The 14393-nt window shown below is 36.1% G+C and overlaps 1 protein-coding gene across 4 annotated transcripts in view; it reads right to left on the reverse strand.

The window, feature by feature from the left end:
* YAP1 (Yes1 associated transcriptional regulator) overlaps positions 1-14393 on the reverse strand; it is a 96029-nt gene that overhangs the window by 14247 nt on the left and 67389 nt on the right. The window contains exons 5-7 of one of the 4 annotated variants that reach the window (XM_039718385.1): positions 10550-10743; positions 8978-9025; positions 1786-1916 (exon numbers count right to left, since the gene is read on the reverse strand). In XM_039718385.1, the coding sequence (XP_039574319.1) occupies positions 1786-1916; positions 8978-9025; positions 10550-10743 (373 nt within the window). The remainder of the gene's footprint in view (positions 1-1785; positions 1917-8977; positions 9026-10549; positions 10744-14393) is intronic. The other 3 variants (XM_039718386.1, XM_039718387.1, XM_039718388.1) reach the window with 3 other exon arrangements.

Consider the following 14393-nt stretch of genomic DNA (forward strand, 5'->3'; position numbering starts at 1 on the left):
TGTGGCAAATCAAAAGGTGAAATAGTCTAATGAAGTCTGCACTAATGAATATCCCATTTAAAAAAATCAAATATACCATAATGACAGTAAGTACTGAAGACAGGAGGCAGATTTGATTATGCATTTTAAACCACTACTGAGCATTGTCTCAAATTGCTCCAATGTAGTAATTTTCTGAGATTTTTTAATGCTTCTATTATATTGGCAGCAACCTAAACTCTGAATATATAACTCTGTGGCCTAATTCAGTACTGTCTCACCAGGAACTTTATATACACCCTATAAAGATTGAAAAGAGCATTTCTCGAAGTCTGAACTTTAACATAAAGAGTATCAACAAGACCGTTAAGTCAAAACTATTGGACTGCTTTCTGAGACAGCAATGCATATTCACAGATGTCCTTTCTTAAAAATCCCTCTCCCACACCCATATGGCAGAATTAAGTGCGGTGCCACACATACACCAGCCTAGAAGGAGACACATTTTCAGGCCAAAATGCAAATGAAGATAATCTGAACTCAAGTCAAATACAGATTTTCAATATTTTGTATGGGGTAAGGGCTACATTAAAAAAAAAAACAAACCCAAACATATGCAACCAGGCAAGCAGTATCTTTTTGCACTTTGCAGTAAATATCAAACTGCCATAAAATTACAGAATGTAAATTTGCCCTTTCTAGCTTTTTTCTCTGTTTCTAGTTAATGGCAAAGATCCATCACTTTATATTTTATGTGTGTAGATTCACAATGTATAAACCACATCAGTCCACTGCCCGGGCGATTTGAAACCTAAAGATGCATTTCCTTCAGGTCAGAAGACAGGTTTTGAGCATGTGAGGACCTGTATGATGTATGATGGCAACAGCCTTCCAGCAGTTCAAGCCAGAATGTTACTATACCACAGTGATACCATCACCTATCTACAGAGGTTTCCCATATAAGAGCAAGCCAGGTTTAAATTATCTTGTCTCTTTTATTTCATAGGACAAAGCCAGCACAGTTGAGGCTCACACAAGAACACCGTACAGGATGAATTCCATGTAGGATACTCCCTCCAAAAAAAATCAAGTTTTCTAATCATAATTGTCTGTGTAGGGGATAAATCTTCCCAAAGGGATTACCCAGAATACAGATGTCGCTTATCTCAAGCTGCAGCAGAGTCTCTAAAGTTGTAATGTTTGGTAGGAAGCATTTGCAAGCTGAAATTTGAACAGTATTTCCAACAAAATAAACACTTCAAGTCAGAGGGATTTAGGAAAAAGTTTTATGAAAGACTAGTCTATATTTTAAGATTCTAAGTCTTGAATGAAAATGCCCACTTCAAAATAATACAGCATTTAAAATGAAACATGCCAATATTTGTAGACCTAACATTAGCAGAGTAAAAATACTGCTAAATACCTGAAGTGTAAGGGAGGGGTGAATGGAGAAACCTTAAAATGAACCTCAAGCTGTAATCCTAAATGTGCCTCACAGTTCATTTGATCTCACAGTGAGCTATTCACAAATTCAGTCAGTAATTTGAAATGACTGTTAGTCAACAGATTATGCAGAGGCAAACATGTTATGACTTTGAATAAAAACCTTCCTACAAGTCTGAACAGACTACTTCCTCCCACAGGAGACAGCTTTTAATCTTCAGCTTTTACTAGACTTGCCATTTAAGGAAAGATTCATTTACAGCTGTGGCTCTTGGCACAGACAGATGTTCAAAATAAACTATTACATGTACCAAACAGAATTTTAAATCAAATTTCTTTCCTCTAGTAGCTATTCCTACAAACCTGTTAAGAAAGGGATCAGAACTATTTGTAGTCATTGTTCTCAGTTCCTGAGACATTCCAGGAGATGACACGGGGTTTTGAGATCCACCGTCTTGTTCCATTGTTGGAAGCTGGCTACGGAGAGCCAATTCCTAGAACAGCAGGAGAGGGAGAAAGAGATCATGTCAGGCATTTGAGCACTTTTTGGATACATAAACACATGACATTATACATAATTGATGTTTTTTCTGCTTCCAGTTACAAGAGTTAAATGAAATTAAACTCAAGTTTCTAAGGACAAAGCAAGAATCTGTACTGGCTTCAATGAAAATGCAAGTTCCAGCAGCCACGACCACCATTACAGAGAGTGCACTGTAAATGTGTTTATGGATATAAATATCTCTATGCTTACCCAAATATTTTCTAGTTCACTTCAGTATCTTTGTGCTAAGTCTATACTTAAACCAAAACAAGAATTGTTAATACTATCTGACCCCTAATATAACCTGTTTAGCTCTGCTAAATAGCATTTTATCCCCATTTCTTTTAAGTTCTGATTTAGTTCCTGGCTTCCTTTGTACCTTTCTTGTTTCAGTCAACAAACTTTCAAATCTTTCCCTAAAAGTTTCCATTCATGCTTCCTGTTTGAGGCAGGCATTTGAAATTTCTAACTGATCAAATCAGTGATTAGTTCCCTAAGTAAATTTCAAAGCTCCTCAGATTCTGAGTAATTTCTTAGTAAGGCCAAGACACTGCACTTCTGAAGTTACAAACCTAAATTACATATAGATTTTTACACATCTGAATGTTCACCACCTTGAATCAAACCATCCATTAAGCTTGTAATTACTAATTAATGAGAGTGTTAACATAAAATGCATTATATTAAGGGCGGATGGAAATAAGCAACATTTGATGTAATTTCCAGTGACCCCTCTCCCCTTTTTAAACAAGTAATCCATGAGTTGCACATGTAAAAATACAATAATTTTCTTCAAGCAACTCTATTCAAATATCATCAATGTCCCACCAAGACTGAGCTTTGTTATTGCAGAGACTGATAAATCTATTGACTATCCTGTCACCATTACTGGTAGTATGTGACTACTGGGCTGTGTCTGGGAAGATAATCTCAGGAAAAACCAATCCTGTCAGTCTCGACAATACTTAATATTTCTCACTTGTAAAATGAGAGGTCTTCATCCATTTTCAATAATAAGCTTAAGGACTACTATACTGTAGTCTTTTATTATATAAAACTAACTTGCCCCAATTCTTTTTCCAAGTGAAGAAATCTAAGGTTATTTTATTTCCAGCAGGCTGTGTATTCAAGCTTCCCTACTGACAGGTTTTCTTTTCTAATCTGCATATGCTTCACTCCCATTCCTGTGGATTACTATTCTACATATTCCTTTTAAATTTTAGGTCTTGCACTAGAAAATTTTCTCACTACAGCTGATTAGATCTCTCCAGAAAGTGTACAAGCATACCGCTGTTTTTGTGTTCATCACACCCAATTACTGTTTCAAGTAAACCCAGCCCTCTGCTCATCACCACTTATTACTGTTCTAACAAACAGTAATAATACCCCATCCCCATTTTCAGATCACAAGACATTAAACATATTTTAACAATTTCTAAAGGCTTATCCATGACTTTCATTTGCTTATGTAATAAAACCAAATGTAAAACCTACATAATGACATCTTACATCACAGCTAAGTTTGCAACCTTGTATCAGCCACCAATTACCTGATATACAGGTAGACTCATCCATTTGTGAAAAAGAAAGAAAGAAGCCTTCTTTCCTGGAATTTCCCAAACACTGATCTGAAGGCAGAACGTCTTAGACCAGCTATCCCAGAGATAGCTCAAGAAGTGCTCACTCATGTGCTGTGTCCTTTTCCCCTTCCCTCCTGGCTTGATCTGTACTTTACATCTTTATTTCCTTGGGCTGCAGTCCCTGATTTGGATGAAGAGGAGGAGCCAAAAGTGCCAGCAGATTGCAGAAGCAGCTTAATCACACACCAGTGCCACAAAGAGTGGTAACAAAGCAAAATCTACATGGAGTCAATTCTGTATATGAACTAGAGTGACATTTTATATTCTTTGTGTGGCCTTTCCAATTGGAACTGCCTCATGATTCAGTAGTTGTGAGGAAGATAAGAAACCTAGACATCCCCTTTTCAAGAGCTACTGACACCAGGAAAGGAAAAAACAAAAACCCACAACTTTTCTTCTGCTACTGTAAGAAAAAAAGTCAATACAAAGGAATAAAAAATTCAGGAAAACAGGGAAGTTACCTTTGTATTTTTCTAAATCCTCAGTGTGGGAGAGGTTGAAGTTTCATCAATACATGAACTTAAATAGTATGGTAAAAATAAATGTAGCTCAAAACACTAGCCAGCTAAAACAAAAAATCTAATTTCTTTAAAGGCCCATTATAGGGATGTATTAAACCAGGAGAGAGAACTGAACTTTGCCTATTCTTTGGCATGTACTACGTAGTGAAACTAGTATTTTTAAAATTCGTACTACTTTTATCTTTGTTTTAACAACATCGCTAAAAAATGGAAAACTGCAACTATTTTTAACTATTTATAAGTAGCATTACTGCTACTTTTACAGGAGTCAGAAGCACTTTCCCCTCAAAAGAATGTTATTACTCATGTAAGTAATAAATTTGTGTCATTCTGGGAGTCTGAAAGGGAAAGGAATTACCAAAAAAGACAAGCTATTGAGAAACAAATACAGGGCAATTTTTAATCATTTTGTAAGATAAGCAGAGTTTCCTAAAGGCCTAAAGAGTATGTTAAGACTATTTTTCCTAAAAGGTATAAAAAATGGAAGCGGAAGTTGTGTTGCTTGAAGAACAGTCTGCATTTCTACTTCCTTATAAACCTGTTTTGCAATAAAAAAAAGTTGTAGGCTTTCTATACTCAAAAAAATGAGTGTCCAAGTCTCTTCCAGCTCCAAAACAGAGCAATGTGAACTCAAAGCTTTTAATTCATGCTTTAAAATATGCGCTTTATTAGAAGTATTTAAAGTCTGGAGGCAAAAATAAAAGTATGATAAAATCCTGGCTTAGATTTTTATGAATTGATCTCATCCTATTTTTAATGTATGTCATACTCGTTGTTTTAAGTAGCTCTGGGAAAAGAAAAGCTTAGTATTCCTATTGCCAGCACAAAAGCTGAATTTTAGTTATTACACAGAGACCAAAATTATCTGTAATTTCCTTAAATAATTTAAAAAATAAGGTCAGCACTGTGCAATTTATCTGGCTGACCTCATGCAATTTTTTTTTCAAAATTCCAGACAGATTAAGTTTTACATTAAGTTATAGGTCATTCACACCATGTTCAAATTTATAAAACTACCCTTTTAAGAGCATTTTTATCTTCACTGGCCTTTGAGGAAAGGCAGATGACTTGTACAACTCCCTTATATTCTTATTGTATTAAACCTATGATATGCTACTCAATTTTACTTGATATATCCTGAAAATTGATTTTGCAAATTTACTTTAGAAGTGCCAATTGTAATATTTCTGCCCCCAACCATCACTTGACTTTCAAATGATCCACAGGCTTTCCTGGGATGGCAAGGAAGTTTTAGGGGAAAGAGAAGACCACAACACTTATGGGCAGTCTTACAGCACCAGTTGCTTCTTCAGATTAAGTGCTTGCATTTTTGTGAGGGCCAGAAAGTTATAGCACATATACAAAAGAAACAGGGACTGATGGAAGACAAATGAACTCAGCAATGATGAGTTGGGCCATTTGTGAGAACTAAGCAGGAAATGGATCATTCACTGCTTCAGTCACAACCAGCACAGCCAGTGAATGCAGTTCTGATTTACTAGACAGACTTTTAAACAAGGTATTTATCCATAAAGATCTACACACATGAGCAAGCAATACAATTATTTTGATCTGTAAAGCTTAGAAACAAGCTAGAAACAAGCAGCAGATACAAAATGAGCAAGCATATACAGAGGAACTTATCAATTTGTAGTATGCTGATCTTACTAGCAAATACTCTAATATTAGCAGCAAATAAATAAGAAATCTTCCATTCTCAGCACAAGAAAATAGTCTGCACAACATCCAAGAATAATGCCATCAGTACCTCGACATTATTTGCCTCTATTTCTTTCCACAGCACACTGTAAGGGAAGAAATCTGTTACTTAACATCTGTTCAATTTTGTGACATATACAAAACTTGATTGACATCTGCTTTATATTAGAAATTCCTGACAATCAGATGCTAACCACAGGAAAATGGAAAGAGAGCTAGTGGGGATGGAATAAGAGTTAAGTCATGCAATCTCTTCACTAAGACAGACATTTTTAAGGTTTCACAAATAACTGACGATGATAAGCACAAGTAACTGAACAGATGCTTGGTATTTTTAAATTTCCTGGATGTAGTTCTTGCTGATACACACTAAGTCTGAAAGTTGTAATTTTTGCTACAGGTACCTTTGACATTTTTAGAATGTCAGTAAAATACAACCTCATTCAAACAAGAAGAGTTTCTTACAGTGTTTTCTATAAAAATGAAGCTGAGCAATTATTTGCTTTCCAGAAGGTGCTAAGGCTTCCATATGCAACACTTGGAATGTTAGTGTCACCACAGGATACTGCAGTAGCATGGCAGAGAGACCAAAACCTGGCAGGAACACTATGGTTACTCAGTACCAAAAAAAACCTGACTACAGATAGCAATACAACCATGGTACTGTATCCAGGCTACATGGGGAAAAATGTCAAGAAGGATCAGGATGTTGGGCTAGATGACCTCCACCAGTTCCTTCTAACCTAGTGACTGTGTGACATGAAAAGTTCAGAGATCCAGTCAGAAGTTAAGGAACATTTCTCAGATGTTTTTAATCCATCTATACAAGAGATTTCATTAGATGTAAGCTTCAAGAATGCCAGTGTTACATAATTTCTTTACAAACGAAAGACCTTGGCAGTCCCTCTCTAAAACAGACTTAGCCATTCCAGAATTAAGAGCACTGAACATATGAAGATTTAATTTTTATTATTCCTTAAAAGAATATCTAAAATCTAGCAAGAGAAGCAATTACTCTGCCACCAAGCACTGTTTTATCATCAGGGAAGCAGGTAATTCTTCCAAACTTCATTAATTTTATTCAAAAAGAATGAAAGACCTGTCTGAAAGAAAAAGGTTGAACAAAGAATTTTTAATTCTTTCTATACATTTTCCAGATTCACTAGGTCAGCTGTGATCTGATCAGATATACAGACTGGGACTTCAATAGCAGCATCAGCAGAGAAGACAGACTACCTTTGCCTCTACAGTACAAGGCCTCAAGAAGCATTCAGAGAACCAGAACCCAGAAGCAGTTCTTTAAGCACTTTTTTCCACCTGTGGGTATTCATTACATTACTGAGGTGATATGGAAACACAAAAAGTACAATTAGATGGTGTGACACAAATAGTCTAGTATTATAGAACTTTAAAGGTGACATCACTGCCCCTTCTTCTACCCGACAAATCACTCGCACACACACACACCTTGACTCATTAGCAAGTGCAGACTAATAAAACTGATGCCAGGCAGGAGGTATGGTAGGAAGCAAGTTAAAATATAAATGGAATCCTGATTTTTGTATGAATCCTTTCATCAGTTTCCACTCCAAACAGAGCAAAGTGACCACTACATATACATTTAATGAATTATCAGTATAGCCCGAGTTTTCGCTGTTTTTTAGGATTTAAAGCCTTAATTTCAAGAAGTTTCAAAAACCTCATCTTACAGAGTTCAGTATGAAACTGATAACAAACTTCTCCATTTCCTGTAGTTTTTTTTTTTTTTGAGATGGCAACAGGAAGTAGTTAGTGTAAGAGTGAACAATGACAGGGCTTCAGGCATAGAAGAAAACACAGAATACACTTTTGGCATTCTGTAAGAAAAACATCCCCTACGAATGACCTAATTATGCCAGAAGATAAGGTGTTTTACTCCACTACTGTGGAGTAGTTCTCCTTTGTTTATTCTCTTGTATACCCATTATTCTTGAGGACTTTTTTTTCTCCTCCAGAATAGGATCTAATATTGATAAGATCATCATGTGGTTAATGCTTTGTTAATGAATCAAATTACTACATCTCAATTAAAATGCTTCTGTTTAAGAGCTGCTCTGGTATTGCCAAACAAGAAAGTATTTTTTCCAGAGTGTCAGCACTAAGGTCTGAGGTTCCCATATCTCAGAACTAGTAACATACAAGGTTTGTGGTACTCTTCAGAATGCAACAGTACATCAATACTCATGGCTTCCAAACAGAGGACACTTTCTTTCATTCTGTTTTTCTTGCCTAGTGTATACAGAGGTTTTTCTTAAAAGCAAAGTACAGTACAAGCTAATATAAATATTGCGTTAAGAACCAGTAGACTAAAACACTGTTAACAATAGCAAACATGAAGTTCTCTGAATATATCAAAAAATCCACCCTTCTAGAGATTCATTCTATGTTCAACTTCTTTAGCAACTGAAAGAAGACCTCATTAAGCTGTTTATTATGCTTCACATTTTGAACAATTTTATTTTGGTCTGAGCTTTTCATAACTGTTGTTTCCTATACAAAAAATGTATGTGTGCAAGAAGCAGTTAAACATCGAAATGGAAAAATTATATCTGCATAGTAATTATTTTGCTAGGCTAATCTATTAAGTAATTCTTATACTGTTATACTATGCATGCTTAAAAATCATAACTATTTCAAGTGACTTTTCATTAACTGATAACAGATATCCTTCTCTAAGATCATACCTTCTTTAACAAACTGATAACATTCATATGAACAGTACTTAGAAGTCACCAACTACTACCTTAGATAGTTTGCTTCAAATAAACACCTTGATGACATCAGGACTGGAACAGCAGTATCCTCAAGAATGCTATATAAGAAGGTTGTTTTCAATGTAAAAAAAAAGTGCAATGAATTCCTCGTTTGCTCTTAAATATTGATATGAAGTTGTGGTAATGCAGCACTCCTAAAAACAACGTTAGGGCTGTGACCAGAAAAGTGATTCAAAAATGTGCATGGCAGAGGTCGTTTTTTTGTTTGGTTTTTTGTTTTCTTATTTAGAATGTTTTCATGTAGCAAAAAGTTCCCTGCTAGCCTAATTTAATGCTTTAATTTTTCTAATTATGCTGAAACATCAGTTAAGAGCCTACCTGATGTTTTGGAGAATTTGCTGTGCTGGGATTGATATTCCGCAATGCCTAAGAGTAAAAATAAGATGGATAAAAATTACTTTAGCTGCACGGTTTACCTATGCAGGCTATCTTATAAACACCATCTTGTAGTATCAAGCCCCCGAGACAGGCCAGATGAGACAGGATAAGGGAGTTAAGAACTGTGAAAATCATGACACAGTGAAACAAAACTCACAGATTTACCAAGGATGCGTATTTGACAGATAAGCTTAACTTTGACAGATAAGCTTAACGACTAAGGAGAAAAATATGAAGAGAACCGGTTGTCACCTGCTCAAAAGTTAGTCAGGTTCTCAAGGACAACTGAGGCAGGAAGACAATCAGAAGGCCTACCTAGAAGCATGCTAGCACAGGGTAAAATGTCTGTTTGTGGATTAATTGCAAAGCAGGAACAGCAGAAGCCCAGGTGCTTAAGCGGAGAGAAAGTCCTGATGCCACCTTTGCAATGTATTCTTACCTAGAGTACTATAAAAAGTAATGGCTGTAAAGATGACCCATCTTACACCAAGAGATGCTGAAGATTCCTACAAAACAGTCCTTGACTACAAAGGGGATAATGGAAGTCAGATTCCAGGACAGAACACTGCAGGCGATGAAGAAAGAGAAAAGCTGCCTTTGAAGACATTAAGATGTTATCCTCTTCTGATACAAGACCCATCACCCAAAGTGAAAAGGGAAAGATTTTAAAAGGTTTTCCTCAAGGAATAGATTAGTGCTTTTTCTGCCAGTGTCAAAAACCCAAAGAAATACCTCAAATATCTAGCACAGATAGTAGTAACTATTAAAACACTCAGACTGAACAATTGAAGCAGAAGGCTTAGAGTCAAAAGGAGATCAAGCCCGAATTCCAATCCAGAGATTGCGAAGTCCAGCTCTACACTTTAATATTTGCTACAGCCATATCCATATAGTGGATAATACAGCCATATCCATACAGTAGAAAACACTGAAAGGCATATTTTGCAGCCTTATTATGAAGTCTGAAATTCTTTAGCATAAGAAAACCACAGGTTCAAAATGCAGCACAAGTTATTCAGTTGTTTCATGCTCACTCCACTATGGAACAGGTAAGATTTTTCAACAAGGCATCTCCTCAATGTATCTTATAAAAACTTTGAAAACACCTCAAAATCCTACAGACTGCAACAGGTTCTAAAACTGAAGACTTTCCTCCACTTGAAAGGGAGAACTAAAGTAGTTGTGGGAAATAACTTTTTGCATGACTTGGAACACAATGAATATAGGAAGAATATCCAATCACATCAACAGTCCACGCTGTCATCTTTATAGTTTGTGAAGCTGGCTCTTTAAGAGTTTTTTTACAGGGAGGAATGACGGAGGAAAGCAAAATTCTTCAGTCTAAAAAATTAAATACTTTCGCCACTGAGCTGATATCAGTAAGAGAATGAATTCAGACCCTTTTAGATCTCAAAGCTTTTTGTATAGTCACTGGCCTTTAAGACTCACTGAAACAACTTAGAAAAATCAAAACATAACATACAAAAGGAATAGTGGAAGTAGGTGTCTAACCTGTGGCCTCACCTGCCGAAGCAGTTCTTGATGCTTCAGTCTCAGCCTTTCTTTCTCCATCTGTAGTTGCTGGAGTCTCATCTGTTGCTGCTGATTGGAGCTACTCCCTCCCATCACACCACCCTGGGGACTCTGAGGAGCCAGAGGAGGTGGCTGTTTGACTGGAGCACTTTGGCTGATTCGCTGATTCATGGCTAAGGAACCAAAACAATAAAGACTTAAAAAGTAAATTCAAACAAATACATGCAAGGTATTCACGAAAGGTATACATTAAAAAAATATACAAAATTACAAGGCATGACAGTACAAAACATACATTAATATTCAGAGTGTGAAATGTATGCTCATGCATGAGCAATTGATGTGTGCAAAATTAACGCAACAGTCTCATGGTTAAGACCACGTACTTATTCTAAAAGCTTCTAAAAACAGTTTAATGTGCTAACTGGTGCAAAATTCAAAAGTGGTAGTAAAATATTTTAAGTAGAATGAGAAAAATCTCTCTTCTTTCTAATAAACTATTCTCACTGCAGACACAAATAGTAAATAACTTGTTTTATTAATGTGGAATCTTAGGTTCATTTAACTTGAGAACACACAGAATGACAAAATGGATCATTTCACTTTTATTGAAAACTAATAATTAAAGGCTACCTGTTGTGGTGCAAGGTCATGCAACCAGCATTCACATCCTTATTACTATTATAGTGTTAGAGACTTCATTTAGAGCTACCTTGATAGGCAAAAATAGAGTTGGTACAGAAATGGCAGATAAATTATACAGCCATAAATATGGACATCAACACAGAAAACATTTTGCTAGTGCTTCATTTTCTTTTATCCCTCAGAATTATGCATTGCATTTTTCCTGGGGAGTGGAGGCTAAAAATGTAACCTTGAAAGCATAATGCACAATGAGAACCCATCTTCCCTTCCCCTATAAAAATAAGACCTAAGACAATTTTATTTTATAAAATAATACATAACTGGGATGCATCTATTTGATGCACGAGGCGTGATTTCTCCCTCACATTACACCAATACAGTTAAAGTCAACAGAGGCACTAGAGTTTCCAGAGTGAAAGAGAGGATGGGAAAGGCTGACTGTATTTCAAGGGCACTATTTTCAGGGGCTTCAACTTGGAATTAGCTCCCCATCTCCATCGTGATCTCTGTAACAGCCTGAATCTGTTCACACTCACAGGATTCTGCAGAATGCATTTGCTGAAGCAGTGATGGGAGAATGGCAGGGATTTTTTTTTTTTTCTGGGAATGAGGATTATGGTTTACAGAAACTAAAGAAAAAAAAAAGAGAGAGGTTCTTTTCGGATGACAGGATTAAGTGGGGAAAAAAATCATCTGTAGAATTAGTTTGAATTAATGTTTTCGTCATACAGAGGGTTCCGAGAATACTAACATTTCTAACTACCATAAGAAAGGAGAATTCTCTCAAAAAAATCTGTATCATCTTTTCACTAGAAAGCCCTTCAGTCTCCCATGTCCTTTGAGTGGTCAATTTAAAGTACAGTAGTGCTGTTCTGTTCCAAGAAAGCCAACATATATTTACCACATAATACTAAAACAGTTAGAGATCCAACTCTGCAGTCTACCCTTTCAACTAATCCAGCGGTCCAGCACAGACTCAACAGTCTAATGGGAAGAAGGGTCATATCTTCATGAGTCCAGCCAACATAAAATGCTGTAACATAGCTTACAGTAATTTGAAACAGTATTTCATGCAGTTACTAGTTAAAGAGCTTCACACATATCATTGCCAATATGATAAAACTTCCTTTAAGGTAAGTGAACCTGTGAAGTAGGAATAGAAACTGGATCCCAGAACCAAGTAGAAACAACTAGGGCTGCAGTTCAGTTCCAACCTACAAGTCTCATCCTGATGCAGCATGATGAAAAAACCACCAGTGGGAAAATGACATTCCTGTGGATCAAAGCCTAAAATCAAGCAGTTGATGTTACAAGACATGCAGCACCACTTCACCATCAGAACTGAGCTTCAGGACAGAAGGTGACCAGAGTGAGCCAATTAAACATCTTTGCCACACAAGCTGTGGTCTCTAGGCCAGTGACAGGAAGACTGGCCCAAGACACTATCTAGAAACTGTTAAGCAAAAGACCTAACACCATCAATAGCTGTCCTGTAAGGATGTGGGCAATGAACATTTAACTACAAGCACCAGGAGTTCCACTGGGCAATATCTGCTGGAAGCCTGACAGAAATTAATCAACCTTCATTTATCAAAGCTGAAGCAAAGTTGAAGCTAGAGAAAGCAATGCAAAAAGCATTTAGCAGTTTTAGATAAGCTAGACAAGACACGGCTGGAGTGGGGAATAGATCTTCTTTCTCTCTTTTCAAATCTGGAACCAGGACCATGCCTTTTGCTCTATTTATCTTACTCTCTTTCACCTTATAAGCAGAAATGAAGTTAGTAGGGGACAATGGAAAACAGCCTTCTCCTGCTGTTAGTTAATTCTGCAACCCTATCCAAAGTCTGTGCTACTCCTCAGAAGTTCTAGGATCCAAACCCTGCTAATAAACAAGAGAGAAGTCAATTACAGTGCAAAATCAAAAGGGAGAAAAATTCAAAAATTACAATCACCTGAAATGAGCAAAATAATCTAAGTTAAAAGTAAACAAGCTTGTAGAATTTAAGTACCTAAAGCTGAAAAATGTCAATATCTTTTGGTTAAAAAGATTCTCTTTATAGTCTAGTCCCCAGTTATATAATCACGGTTTCAGAGTCCTACCTCAATGCAGTTCACAGCCAAGTCATGTTACAGATAACCTCATAAAAATTTAACAATGTCTAACCTTAGTTAAACACTTCAGTGCAGTATCACTAACATTCCTTCAACACGTTATGAATTTGTTTTTCCTGCATGCACCATACAAGTATCTCTTCCTCAAACAGGCAGCTTTGTATTTCCTGCTCATGCCACATTCTGCTCTTTTTATTTTATATATGTGTATCTTTCTGACAGCTGCTTGTATTATTCCTGTTCTCTCTGACCACTGTTTGCTCCATTCTTCTCATCTACTGACTATGCAATTTTAACTTTAAGAAAGAAATAATGTTTCTCTGATGTTTTTCATTTTATTCCCTCATCCTAGATCCCCAAAATGTCTTCTAATGTCCATTTTGAAAGTAGTATTTCTAAGAAAGAGCACATCTAAAGTAGGAATGTCATAAGATATTGAGACTCTGGCGTACACTTAAAATTCATCAATAAATATTAGGGGATACTTAATGATATGATTTGGTAACTATATGGAAGCTGAATATAAAAATCCAGTTTCTAAATTATTATCATCATCATTATCATCACATCACTGAAAGGATGTTTCTGAACACTTTATTATTTCAGGAATGAAAGTGCAAAATATTTCAAATTGATAAGATTTTAAGCCATCATCAGAACAGATTGTGGAATGTTTTTATATGAGCGTACTCTTTTTAACCATGAAATTAAACTAAAAGTTGGGATATTAGAAGAAGATGCTGCTAAGTGAATTTTACTGACTTAACATATCCAAGTGAAGAACCAGTGAAAAAACCACAACAACAGTATCAATGATTTTCATACACCTTGGTGATTACACAAATGTGCTATCTTCAAGGGAAACTCAAAGAAGAATGTAATTATCTATAGTTTCCAACACAGTATTTAATGAAAAGTGGGGGGGAAACACCTCTTGTTTCAAGTGACAGGAAAAAACAGAGGGTTTTAAAAGCTTTTTGTTGTTAATTTGGGGTTGAGGTACTTTTGCTTGCCTGTTTAGTTGGTAAGTTTTTTCTTTTTACATTCCCAATTCCCCATTACTTAC

The sequence above is a fragment of the Passer montanus genome, unplaced genomic scaffold (assembly GCF_014805655.1).
Source record: "Passer montanus isolate IOZ18808 unplaced genomic scaffold, ASM1480565v1 scaffold4, whole genome shotgun sequence".
NCBI lineage: Eukaryota > Metazoa > Chordata > Aves > Passeriformes > Passeridae > Passer > Passer montanus.